Source organism: Glycine soja, chromosome 10 (genome assembly GCF_004193775.1).
Source record: "Glycine soja cultivar W05 chromosome 10, ASM419377v2, whole genome shotgun sequence".
Classification (NCBI taxonomy): domain Eukaryota; kingdom Viridiplantae; phylum Streptophyta; class Magnoliopsida; order Fabales; family Fabaceae; genus Glycine; species Glycine soja.
In genome coordinates, this window is record NC_041011.1 from 41699714 (window position 1) to 41713702 (window position 13989).

General features: G+C 34.0%; 1 protein-coding gene across 1 annotated transcript; it reads right to left on the minus strand.

Annotated features, from left to right (window-relative positions):
• Positions 1 to 4016: 4016 nt before the first annotated feature.
• On the minus strand, positions 4017 to 9917 carry LOC114372421 (serine/threonine-protein phosphatase PP1-like). Its single transcript, XM_028329960.1, has 4 exons — positions 9458 to 9917; positions 5461 to 6020; positions 4935 to 5156; positions 4017 to 4406 (listed from the first exon to the last, which is right to left on the minus strand). The coding sequence occupies exons 1-4, from the start codon at positions 9630 to 9632 to the stop codon at positions 4383 to 4385; spliced, it is 981 nt and encodes a 326-aa protein (XP_028185761.1). The 5' UTR covers positions 9633 to 9917; the 3' UTR covers positions 4017 to 4382.
• Positions 9918 to 13989: the final 4072 nt, after the last annotated feature.

Below are 13989 nucleotides of genomic sequence, written 5' to 3' on the forward strand. Positions count from 1 at the left end.
TTTTGATGATGACACTCATTATTAAGCTAATTCTTTTTTACATCATCAAAACTTGCATGATTCACATTCTCCCCCTTGTTGATGATGACGACCACTGTAGGTTAAGAGCAACAACAACAAAAAATATCTATTTGTATATAGTTTTACTCCCCCTTGGTTTTGCAATGTTTGCTTATATGAGACAATTGAAGATGTCATAGATTTCATATATAAAAAGTTGTCTCATAAAGAATAAATAATTTCCCTTACTCTCTTATCTTTTTTATCTATCTCTCCCCTTTTGTCAACATAAAAAACAAATCATAAGCAGGAAGGAGAAAATCACTTGTTGCAATGTATAAGAGTCAAGCGATACCAAAAGGCATTAAAACAAACTATTTTGCACCCACAAAAATACATATCAACTATAAAACAATCAAAAGTAATCAATAATAAACATAACCTTCAAACACAATCATCAAAATCAATCATAAAAAATGATCATAATAACTCCTAAACACAATCATCATAGACAATAAAAAATAATCATCAAAGACAATCAAAGTTCAATCAAGAACAATCATTAAAAACAATAATCAAAGACAATCAAAACTCAATAAAGAACAATCATAAAAAACAATCAAAGACAGGTGACCTGTTGGTATCATTTGATATCATTTGTTGGGCTTGTTGATCAAGTGACCTTTGTTTGTTGTCTCCATAAATCACATATTCACTATCTTGGAGAAATATGAATAAACTTTGATGCATCTCCTCTTCTCCACTTTCATAGTCTTTCTTTTCTTTGAAATTCCTTTTGTCGGATTTTTTCATTCTTCTTTTAAAGACAGAACAATTGAATCTCATGTGCCCAGGTAGATCACATTCATAGCATTTTGGGGCTAAGGAGGAATCTTTTTCTTTCTTCTCTGGATTGATATTTGATTTCCTTTGATCTTTTGTTTCTCATAAACTCATTGAATCTTTTCACAAAATTTGAAATCATCATCTTCTTCTTCTCTAGGATTTTTTTTATAGTTATTTTTCTCTCTACCATTGTAAGAATAAAGGGATCAAATTCAATGACTTCCCATATCTTTAAATCTATGGCTTCAATAAAGATGTGCATTCGGGTTTTCCAATAGTGATAACCCTTGCCATTGAACATGAGTTAGATGAGACCTATTAATAAAATTTCCCTCAGGAAATGAAAAGTTAGATGAAGTCATATCTATTCTTGAAGTTTTTAAACTTTAGACAAAAATCCTGCTCTGATACCACTTGTTGGACAAGCGGCCTCAATTATCTTAAGAGAGGGTGAATTAATTTCCCACTAACAAACTTTTAACCCCCTTCTAAATGATAGGCTCGAAATGCGGAAAAAGAAACAATAATCAATTTAATAATGTTCTTTAAGCATGCAAGACAAAATTGATTGCAATAATAAATGAGATAAGGGAATAGAGAAATGCAAACTCGATTTATACTGGTTCGACCACTTTCCGTGCCTACTTCTAGTCCTCAAGCAACCCACTTGAGATTTTTCATTCTCTTTGTAAAATCCTTTTACAAAGTCTGAACTACACAGGGACAACTCGTCCCTTGTGTTCAGGAATCCTTACAACTTAAGAGACCATCAATCCCTTAATCAATCTCTTTGATTAAGAAGAAGAAGAATAAGAAGAATTCTCTTTTTAAGAGAAGGATATTACAATTGAAGTCCATGGATGAACTCTTAATGGATTTGCAAGTGTTTGCCCAAGAGTTGTTGAGAGAACATTTGGTAATGAAGTTTTCTTGGAATATCTCTCTTTTCTTTTTGAAGTCAGACGCACACATATATATAGGCCCTTCGTGTCTTTGTAAAATGGTTTGAAGAGATGTGTCTTTTAAAAAAAAAAATTCTAAAATTCTTCATTGGTAATCGATTACAGGTTTCTGATAATTGATTACACAGTTATATTTTGAAGAGTCATGACTTTTGAATTTGAATTTCAGGAGTTTCGTTGCTAGTAATCGATTACAGACATATGGTAATCGATTACATGTTCAAAATTCAAATTCAAATCCTTTTTCAACAACTATTTCTCAAACTTCCCTTCTGGTAATTGATTATTCTGCCTGGTAATCGATTACCAGAGCCTTGGATGACTTTGAAACCCTTTGTTTTGAGGCAATGCTTTATCTTGAAGAAATCTTGAAGCAAGACTTTATTTTGTTGAAGCAATTTTATATTAATCTTGAAGCAGTGCTTATCCTTTTAAAGCAGCCTTGTTTGATTCTTCATTGACATCATCAAAATCATGTATGCATACATTCACATTCTCCCCCTTTTTGATGATGACAATCAAGTGATTTCTTTTCGACATCATCAAAACATATATGATTCACATTCTCCCCCTTTTTTATGATGACACTCATTATCAAACAAATTCTTTTTGACATCATCAAAACCTGCACGATTCACAAAGTATTCATTAAATTTATTGATAAATTAATATTTAATTGACTATCTTTAATAGAATCTCTCTCAATCAATTTTATTAATTTTTTTTAATTTCATTTACAAGGTTGAAACGTGATAACAAGACATTGGTCTAAGTAATATTAGACTCAATTTCTTAAGTAATGTTTCAAATTCAAATTCTCTAGATAAAAAAGTGTTTGGGAGAAAAATTTCACTAAAAGTGATCCAACCAAGTTTTTGAACGGAGATTAATCATCGGCAAAATCAATAAATACTTCTTATCATGATTAAAAAAATTAAATATGAAATTTGTTTGATGGGCTGCTATTCGTAATTAAGATTAGTTACAAAAGGTATACGCAAGATATACTGACAATACATATATGTTAAGCTCTATATAAACGCCCAACAAAGTGACTAGTATCCATTGTTGTAGAAATTTTAGGTTTGATAGTTTATAGAATTTTATACTCATACTAATAAATAATTTGAACGTATTTGCATACCTAAAATTTTCGATATTAATATTGCTCGGCAATTAATACTCTATTTTTAGGAAAGCACATGATACTATGGCTTTAAAATGAAGCAGCTTGCTAATACGATAAGTAAATGAACTAGTGTACAACTACATCTAGCAATTCATTTAGTCTTTATAAATTTTCAATTGCACAACCTTTAAATGCTTCATAATTTCACTTTATTGATAATTGAAAGACGTTCTTATTCCTTAAAGATCATACAGAACAATGATATCATTAACCGATCAAGGTTCAGAAGATGAAAACAATTTTTTTACCCCTACTTTAAACATTTGTCAATAGTTCAATTTATCATAAGGTGTTCAGGACTCAATTCCAAGGTCCAAGTACACCCAGGCCAGGTCCGTCATGGAAGACACAAGAGTCCTTACTCACATTTTGCTTTTTATACTGTTAGAACAGTAAACACGTTTTTTTAAGAATAAACACGGGTTTATTTGTGTTCTGTTAAAATAATTACTTGAGTCTTGACAGAAAATAAGCATAGGATGCAACACAAAGAAAAAATAATACAAAAATAAAACTCACAATGTTAAAAAACAGGAACTTAAATAAAAGCTGTGAACGCACACCCGGTACAAACAAACTCAAGTCTGTCGGCTAGGTCATATTTCTCCTGTCCTTTATTTAACTCTACTTCTATAACAAGAGACACAGGGATTACTTACTTCAAAATGATTGAAGTGCAAACTTTATATGTTAGGATTATCAAATATACATGCACATGCAAAATAAACTACTTTAATTTTTACTTTCTTGATTTTCCAATTAAATGTTATAATTCCGTACTTTACCTTCACCTCTTAATAGAAAACACAAGACTAGGCACATATTGAAAACATGAATTCAAGAGTTGATATAGCAATGCAATGTCACAAAAAGCGTGAGGACCTTTGTCTCATATGGTAGATCCCAAGGGTTGAATCAGGTTTCAGAGGTATCCAAGTAAAAGGACTTATTAGAGATCCCGCATTAACAGAGGATTTCCACCAAAGTCAAAATGACTACCAAAAAATAACAAGGAGACATCCAAAGTGAGGACCATATCCATTTTTACTGGCTTCACTGCCATTCATAAACCAATTGTACGAGCATTTTTAATTAGTTTGCAGAACACATGCAGATGTATCCATCAATGCTTGAGAACCTTATAAGTCAGAATGACATATACCAGCTACTAGTGTACAAAAGAAAACAAGGAGAGGCTGTCTACCTCAAAATGCAAATTTGTACCAGTGGAAAACAACAGTCTACATAGTTCATGATGGTGTTTCCCTTTGTTTTTACAATTCCAAAATATCATGATTAAATGGAACTCTACTTTCCTTTTCTTCAACTATTACATCTTCAAGACCAAGCTGACGGTTGTGGCATCAATTTCACCAAAATTAACTTCATACTTTTGTACCCAGGAAGGACTGAAAGGCAACAAGAGAAATTTGGAATGTATTTAATGCATTGAATGTGAACAACAAAACAATACAAAACATTGACACTAGTGATGCTAAGTGATGTGGTATAATAACTTAAATTACATGATAGGTTAGGAAATCAATATAAAATCAGATCATTCCAAGTTCCAACAATCCTAAATTAGATCAGAAATGGTTAAATCTATGAAATCTCACAAAACTACCAAGTTGAAGTCTAGTCCAACAAGCCAAGACACCATGTCTCCAAATTCAGTGTAATCATGACAAGCACCTATTTCAAAAGGCTAGAAATAAAGCAGATTTTGGCAATTACCACCGTAAGCTTATTTAATTGATCTCCGCAAAAGATTCACAAATCAAGTCTAGACAGATAAAAAACAGTCTGCTACCAAAAAATTGCCAATTCACTGTGAAGGTTGAAATTCATAAATATCTATCTACATATACAATAAAATATATACCACTCAATTTTGTTTATATATTGCATCAGCAGAGATTAAGATATCTCCATACCTTTATGCCTGCTGGAGAGTTTCCTGGCTTAGTAGTAGTAGTACTTCCAAAGTTGAGCTTTGCTTTTTTATCAGCTGGCTTTAATATTTGGAAAGAGCACATTAGTGTCTCATCAACACTCATCATAGCGCCAGCATTGTCAAACTCTCCACAATAATTAGGTGCTGAAAATATTGTTACAAGCTGCCGGTTAGCAAAGAACTCGTACCCATCCTCCACCACCTGGTCAAAACTCAACATTAATCCAATTTAAATGCAGGAACGTAAAGAATGAAGCATCATAAGCTAATAAGTGGCATTTGAAAGGGAGAAGTTTAGCCTCAATTCAGATTTGTGTCAGAATTTACATCGAAAACAGCAATACCAAGTTTGCATGAAGTAAAGCAATTGTTATAATCCTGATAGATAGATAAGGATTGGTGGAAATAAGTCTCAGTACTTTTAGTCATCAATTAAATATGGGGATACAAACTCAACCCAGAAGACTTGGCATAACACATTGAACACCAAAGGCAGGGAGTTTAACCTGATGAGCACGACAAATAAGATCCAAATCATGTTTCTGAAGAAACTCTGAGACCTTATCAGCACCAAATGTATATGAAACTCCCCTGTCATTCATTCCCCAACCTTGGACCTCTTTGCTTGGGTCTGACCAGAGGAGATCACAAAGCAAACCTGTATCAGGCACATCAGTGGGCCGCTGTAGATTTCTAATCTGATCCAGATTAAGTATGTCAGGAGAAAGACCCCCATGCATGCACAAAATCTTTTCATCAATTAGTGCTGCCACAGGAAGGCAATTGAAGCATTCTGTAAATGTCTTCCATAACCTTACATTGAACCTTCTTTTACACTCGTCATAAAACCCATATATACGGTTAATAGAAGCACATTCATGGTTACCCCTCAAAAGGAAAAAATTCTCGGGATATTTTATTTTATATGCTAGGAGAAGGCATATTGTTTCCAAACTCTGCTTCCCTCGATCTACATAATCCCCCAAAAATAAGTAGTTGGCCTCGGGAGGTAGTCCACCATACTCAAAAAGCCTTAAAAGATCAGAATATTGACCATGTACATCACCTGAGAGATCAACAAAAGGACATTAAGAAATAATCACACATTTTTCTCTGTAAACCATAATACAGTACTATGTAGCAATTGCAAAACTGTTGATATTGTTAGGTCCTATTTGACATTGATCAACAAAAGGACTACAAATTGTGTCTAAACTCTAAAAAATGAAGATCTCTGAAAAAAAATTTCATGCCGAACAAGGAACATTTGATATTGTTAGGTCCTATTTGACATTGATTAAATTCTGTTGTTTCAAATAATTGCTTTCAGCAGAATTATTATTTGAATTCATGAATATGAATTCTTGCATCAGCAAATGCTAAGTAAATGATTTTACATGGATTCTGGATATTTTGGTTAAAGTTTTGTTGTTTCAAATTGCTGCTTCTAGCAGAATCATTATTAGAGTTCATGAATATAAACTCCTCAACCACCAATACTACATATTTGGTTTTACATGGATACTGAATATATCTTACCATTTTGAAGAAAAGTTTCACAGTTACAAACAAAATAGCTTTTTAAGTTTGATTTTAATCCTATTATTCATTGCTAGGAACATATGTTAGTAGAAGGTATTCATCAAACAGATCTTCTTGCTTAATTTGGTCCTCTACAAAGAACAAACAATACAGTACTTGAGCTGAAGCCCTATTTGAGAACATATCTCTAAGATTGTGTTTCAACCTTAAAATTTAACAGTAACACTCCTAATTTTTCCAAGTTCTTCAATGTAAACTCTGGATTAACTGGCTAAACATAAGATTCATATAGCTTTGACGTGACAATCTTATAAAGGCAGATACAACAACATCCTTGACCTTGAGACAGTAAGATGGAAAATTGAGACAATATAGGCAAGGATTATGATACATTATTATTAAATGTAAATTCTCATAAGACTGCCATTTTAAGGACACTTGAAACAGCTTCTCATATAAAACCTTTTATCTCAACAAGACTTTACTAGGAAATTCCAAACATTTGTGTTTGACCCAATTTTTGTAGAGCTTAAATGCTACTTCAAGTTAAAGTTAAAGCTGTTTGGTAAATTTAGATTTTTTTAAAATGAATTACTTTTAAGTTAAAATTTCTTGGATAGTGTATTTTTGGATCTTGGGACTTGAAATAAAGAATGAAAAAGAAAAATATGCGTCAAAAGCTCCTAAAATTAACTCATTTAAAAGCTCATTTTTTCCCCAAAGTTTTCTAATTTATAAATAAAATAAAAAACTACTTTTTAAAAGCTCTTTTTGTTAAAATTCTTTTTGGCACAATTTCTTTTAAGGAGATGACAAACTAAACAAAAGCTGGAGCAAACACCATTACATATCATGGAAAATTTTCCTTATGTACCAAACTTTGAACAGCTTGTTTCACAAACTCTGTTTACAAATTTAAGTTAGCTTGAACACTTCAACTCATAGAAACAATAATAAACTTGGTCAAGCCTAAACAACTGAATCAGGACCTTAAGGTCCTGTAAAGGAATTATATATCAGCAGAGAGATCAATTATGTTATTCTGATTATAAACATATCTTCTACCCAAAATTCCACACCACAGCTTAAAAGTTTTAATTCCCCACATGGAAAGTATGTATTAGACATCTGATAAATGACTAAAAAAACCTAATAAAAAGGTTAGTAATGCTGCATCCATCCTTACACTTCCCTGATAATAATTCACAACTTGATCTCAAGGATTTCCCCATTTGCAATTAATATTATTATTTCCTCCACTGAAGAAACGCTGTTCTTGCTCTGCATGACATTTCAGTGTAAAACAACTGTTTAGCTGAGAAGTTAGAGTTTTGAGCATAGTTGATACTGCCTCTGTTTCCAATATTATTTAAAACAAAGCAGTACAACTCTTTTAAAGTAGTAAACTATTTGATTTTATAAATACTGAGTTTAAGGTTTGGCTTTATTTTTTCTATATAATAAACCCCCGTAGCATGAATCACTAAACATTATCCCACTAGCAGAGAACTAACTTTGGGGTGACACACAGAGATCATGGTCCAATAAGCCTTGATAGAGGAACATAAAAAAAATAGGGGATTAAATTATTTGATCATTTTTATTCAGACAGAAAAAGAATGAAAATGAGGAAGGCCACCAATGCTTCAACTTTCAACAAGGAAGAGAACACAGGTCCACAACTGCATTAGGTCAAGGCAGACTGAAGTGCAACAATCAATGGATTTCACCTCAGATAATAAGCTGGGAAGCTGCTTTGCCTCAGCCACTTTAGCTAATATAATATATGAACTTTCATCCATTTCATTTTTCATTAAAAATCAGATAACACGGCATGCCTATTAATGGGCTAATAGGCTATCAGTACTAATATTGGACTAATTGTACATCTCAATTGATATATTACCAACACCAGGGCCACATCAGGGAAACTTTGGTCAAATTTATCTTCCACAAACACCACTCCAACACCACTCCAAGGTTATCAATAGTGTTTTATGGCGCAACGGCCATGTTGGCAGCCACCATATCAGAAATGGCGGAACCCATTACAAAACATCAAATAATGGCTGATGGTTTGTGGCGTCCACCTTTACATGTTCATAACGCTGTTATGGCAGCACCATAACGGTTGCGTGACAGCACTGCATCACTCTTTGTTCTATACCCTACAAAAGGATTCAGGCCTACAATCATGAATTGAGCGAATGTGCTGGGCTGCTGACCCAGTACAATCAGACGCAATAGCTGACCCATAAGGCTTGCAGGTCAAGAACCTTCTGGTGCAACACCAGCAATGTACCAGGTTAGACTCTAGCGTTGTTTAGTAGGCACAACAAATTTCATCCTCTAGAGACATTTCCCACGTCTCATCATATAAGAAACATCACTGTTGCCTGCAGAGAAATAATATAAATAGGCTATACAGGCCTCAGATATCCTCGCTCTCTAACTTTTAGTCACACACTCGTTCTCGTACTGCAAACACTGACTTGAGTGTGGTTGAAGTCCTTGCAAGTACAGCACCAGAAGTGCATACCTGAGAAGATTACAATCAGATATTCCTCCACTCTGGACTGATGCTGAACATTACTGATCCACTCTAAAACATACTCACTAATAAGCAAGCAACATGCAACAAATTTGTAACCAAATACAGCAGAATAGTACTTGAGTTAAATCACCATTTGCAAACTAAACTTAAATAACTCTTTAAACCCCATAATCAAAATCATGTGGCAAGGAATCAAAACAGAGCCAAAACACTAGATCATACACAAAGAGAAAACATAAAAGCCTCGCAGTTGATCAATCCAGATGCCATATATATCCTAGTACAGATCTCCCTATGTTCAAACACGAAACGACGCCGTTTCGGGAGGGGGTGATGCTAGGGTTAAAACTAACAAGCAACAAAAATGACAATATGCAGTTCAAAAAGAAGAAGACAACAGAAATTACCGCAAATCTTAATGGGTGCTTCAAGCTCCAACAAATTAGGTTGCTGCAAGAAAATCTCTCTGGAAGCGGCACAGAGATGGCGGATCTCCGACTCCGACAGCTGCACCTGCTTCCCCGGCCGGCTGCGAACTTCGAGAAGGCGATTGATTATGTCGTCCAGAAGAGCTTGGTCCATTTGTTCCCCTCCCAGAAAAAGCACAAAGTCAACGTCTCTGTAGGGTGTGATTACGATGATGAATAATAATATCCCAAGAGCATGCCTCGGGGAAGACGACGACCAAACCGCAGTCGTTTTGCTAGCGGAAGGGTGTCGTTTGAGGATGACGGCGTGGGGTGATTATGGACATTGGTTTCTGAGGGGAGGCGAAGAGAGGAAAAGTGGGAATTGGTTTGAGAGGAGAGGATTTGATTAGGTTAGAGGAAGGAAACGGATTTCGTAACACTGTGTAATGTAGTCAATTATATAAATTATCAATTATTCAATATATATTGCCTAGTTTGGTGTCATGTGACAATATATTATTTATTTTTTCATTATTGTACTGATACAGAATATGTCTTCAAAAGTAATAATTAATTTTTATATGAAATTAAGAATACATATAAGATGTAAGATGAGATATTATCCTTTATTTTATATTTAAAGTTAGGATTTAAATTTTAAGTCAGTTAATTAAATGATATGAATCAAAAAGAAACGTAAATAAGATGTGTTTAAAAAAAAATGTCATGTTTGTGTGATGGCTAGTCTACTCTCAGAATTCTTTAGGCTAGCATTCAAGATGTATGTTAGTGTCAAGGTTCAACCAAATGAGTCATTCAATGAGTCTAGGTTGCGTTAGGGTATTGAGCCTTTTTTATACAAGCTAGTCTCTTTGACATAACAAGGTGTGGGATAGGTCTAAAACAATTCCCTCTCAAGTTAGTATCTTGGGTTAGTCGAGGTGTTGACTTAGTGATTATCTAACATTTTCCTTCGTTTAGGCATCGTCCATTAGTATTCTTGTCCTTTTTGGGTCACTTTTTATTGGGTTAGGTTCAATGTTTTGGTTTGTATCCATAGGTCGCTCATTTATAAAGTAAGTGAATATTTGCTTCTTTTAAATTCTTTTTATCAGTAGAGGACTTGCCCAAGTTGATTTTCCATTCAATTCATGTTCCTTGCCTTCATTTATTTCTTTCTCCCTCCTTTGCTTGGTTGTCTTTTCCTTTACTTATGCTTATTCACCTAGGCCATAGTGGTGTAAGTGAGATTTTTAAGCCACTAAGACGAAGTGTCATCACTTATTCTTCCTTAAAAAAAGATCTATATTTCACATAAGTGTCTTGTGGTTTTAGCTATCCTATGTTAATTTTGTTGGACAATGGCAAACTGAAGCCACAATTGTTTCATTGTGATGTCCCACATCGAAAATATAATATTCCTTTTCTTTATTCCCAAATTTCCTAACTCATTTTAATCAGTTTTGATTGTTATTCTTTTAACAAATATATTTTTTAATGCTCTTGATTAGCTATAAACCAAATAGCATAACCTCCACTTTATTAGCAATTCTCTAACGGTCAATTTGTTAAATGTGTAGCTAATAATTATGATTTGTGGACAGGAAAAGAAAAAGACGTTTTTCATTGTTTTGCTATTAAAAAAGAGGACTGTCATAGTCTTGCAGAGGTTTGCACAGGGAGAAAATAATTTTCAATTCTTTTCTTATTATCTACTTCTAAAATTCTGGACAATTGTTCTGTGATTTCCATAGCCTAAGGCCACGAGTGCACGTGTTCATAGGCTCGTTGTGTTAACCTTGGGGAGCAGTCGGCAAACTAGATTGCATCAAGGTCTAGCCGAATTTTGCTTTCAAGGCAGTGATTTTTCACGACACAACAAACCTCTGTTTTGTACTTCTGACTTCTAGTTTTTTCCTACAATTTGAAAGCATAATGGTTTATTATTTCCTTGCATCAAGTACTAAACAGAAATTGGTTGTGTTTCCAAATGATGGATGACAAACCAATCATGAAGTAGATTCATGAGTATGAGAATCTAGTTGGTGATATACTAAATGAAGGAATGAAGATGTGTGAGATATTGCAGGCTAATGTGCTTCTAGAAAAATTTCCACCTTCGTGGAGTGACTACCGCAACCAACTGAAACACAAGAAGAGGGACTTCACTTCAAGAATTAATAAATCATATGAAGACAGAGGAGACCAACCGACTTAAAGATAAGCATGTTTTACATTCTGTAAATTCAGTTAATGCTAATGTTGTTGAGTTTGCTGATCAACACAAGTCAAAAGGAAAAGAAAAACGATTTCAGAAAAAAGGACAAAAGAAAACACACACTAATATCAACAAAGGTGATAACAAGATTCAGAAAAGAAAGGGTGAGTGCTATGTTTGTGGCAAAACAGGTCATAAAGCTTATGGGTGCAAACTGAGGAAGGGACAACAATCTAACAACTCGAAACCTGCTGCACCACATGCTCCTCAAGCACATCTAGCAGAAAATGAAGAAGTGATAGCTGCTGTGGTAGTGGAGGCAAACATGGTCGACAACAAGGTGGACTGGATTCTAGATACCGGTGCTTCTAAACACTTATGCGCCAACAAAGAGCTTTTTCACCAGATTGAGAATGCTGATGACGGAGAATGTGTTTTCATGGGAAATTCAGCTACAGCTGGAGTGCTTGGTAAAGGAAAGATTCTCCTTAAACTTACTTCGGGAAAAACATTATCTTTGAGTGATGTTTTGTATGTTCCCTCTCTGCGTAGGAACCTAATTTCTGGTAGTTGTCTAAATAGAGCTGGATTAAAATTGGTTTTTGAAGCTGACAAAGTAGTAATAACTAAAAATGGGTTTATCCATGAAACTAGTGCCCCTTATACTCCTCAACAAAATGGCATAGCGGAAAGAAAAAATAGAACACTTAAAAAATGATGAACGCTATGTTATTAAGTTCTGGTATGTCTACCCAAATGTGGGGGGAAGCCATTTTGTCGGCCTGTTATATACTAAATAGAGTTCCCCATAAACGACTAGATAAAACTCCCTATGAGTTATGGAAAGGATTTGCGCCAAATTTAAATTTTTGTGAAAAGTATGGGGATGTCTTGCTAAGGTAGCTCTACCAGATTTCAAGAGGACTAATGTAGGTACCAAAACTTTTGATTGTGTGTTTATTGGATATGCTCAAAATAGTGCTGCTTATAGGTTCTTGCGTTTGAATGATAATTCTATTTGTGAATCTAGAAATGCAGAATTTTTTGAACAAGAATTTCCTTTAACAAAACATGTTAATGAATTGATTTCTTCTTGTAATACTACTTCAGTGCCTTTACATTTGCGTACTTCTTCCTCTGTAACAAATGAACAAGTTAATGAACCTAGAAGAAGTAAAAGGAAAAGAATAGAAAGTAGTTTTGGACCAGATTTTGTTACTGCCTTCGTGGTTGAAAACAATGATGTCGATAAAATAAATGATATATTTGTATCTACTTTTCTCATTGAGGAAGATCCTAAAACTTATAATGAGGCTGTAACTTCCATTGATGCCAACTTTTGGAAAGAGGCAATTAATAGTGAATTAGATTCTATCATGTCTAATCATACTTGGGATTTAGTTGACTTACCTAAGGGAAGTAAACCAATTAGATGCAAATGGATTTTTAGAAAGAAATTAAGAACTGATGGAACCATTGATAAATTTAAGGCTAGATTAGTAGTTGTTGGTTACACACAAAAGAAAGAAATTGACTATTTTGATACATATTCTCCTGTTACTAAAATTTCCACAATTCGTTCTCTTGTTGTTTTAGCTGCTATTCATGGGCTTATAGTGCATCAAATGGATGTAAAGACAGCTTTTCTTAATGGTGACTTGAGAGAGGAAATTTATGTGGAACAACCTGAGGGCTATGTGATTCAAGGTCAAGAGAACAAAGTGTGTAAGTTGAGAAAATCATTATATGGCCTTAAACAGGCTCCCAAACAATGGTATGAAAAATTTGACCAAACTTTGGTAAGTGATGGTTATATTGTGAATTCATCTGACACTTGTGTTTACTCTAAATTGTTTGGACAAGAATGTGTGATAATATGTTTATATGTTGATGACATGTTAATTTTCGGTACTAATGTGACTGTAGTGGAAAAGACCAAATTATTCTTATCTTCTCATTTTGATATGAAAGATCTAGGAGAAGCTGATGTGATTCTTGGAGTTAAAATGAAAAAAAAGTGATAATGGTTTTTCCTTGTGTCAGTCACATTATATTGAAAAGATACTTAAAAAAAATTTAACTGTTATGATGAATTACCTGTGAGAACTCCCTATGATCCTAGCATACATCTTAAGAAAAACAATGGTTCTAGTGTTTCACAAACTGAATATGCTAAAATCATAGGGAGTGTTATGTTTCTCATGAATTGTACTAGACCTGACATAGCATATGCTGTGAGTAGACTAAGCAGATATACTCACAATTCAGGTAATGAACATTGGACTGCACTTCGTCGCTTACTCAGGTATCT

Bases quoted from the DNA above. Each gene is read 5' to 3' on its own strand.
- LOC114372421 (XM_028329960.1), bottom strand. From the start codon at position 9,632: ATGGACCAAGCTCTTCTGGACGACATAATCAATCGCCTTCTCGAAGTT. The intron at 5,157-5,460 runs GTTAAACTCCCT...AGTTTTGACCAG, and splicing joins TTATTTGTCGTGCTCATCAG to GTGGTGGAGGATGGGTACGA. The intron at 4,407-4,934 runs GTATGGAGATAT...GTTGCCTTTCAG, and splicing joins ACTCTCCAGCAGGCATAAAG to TCCTTCCTGGGTACAAAAGT.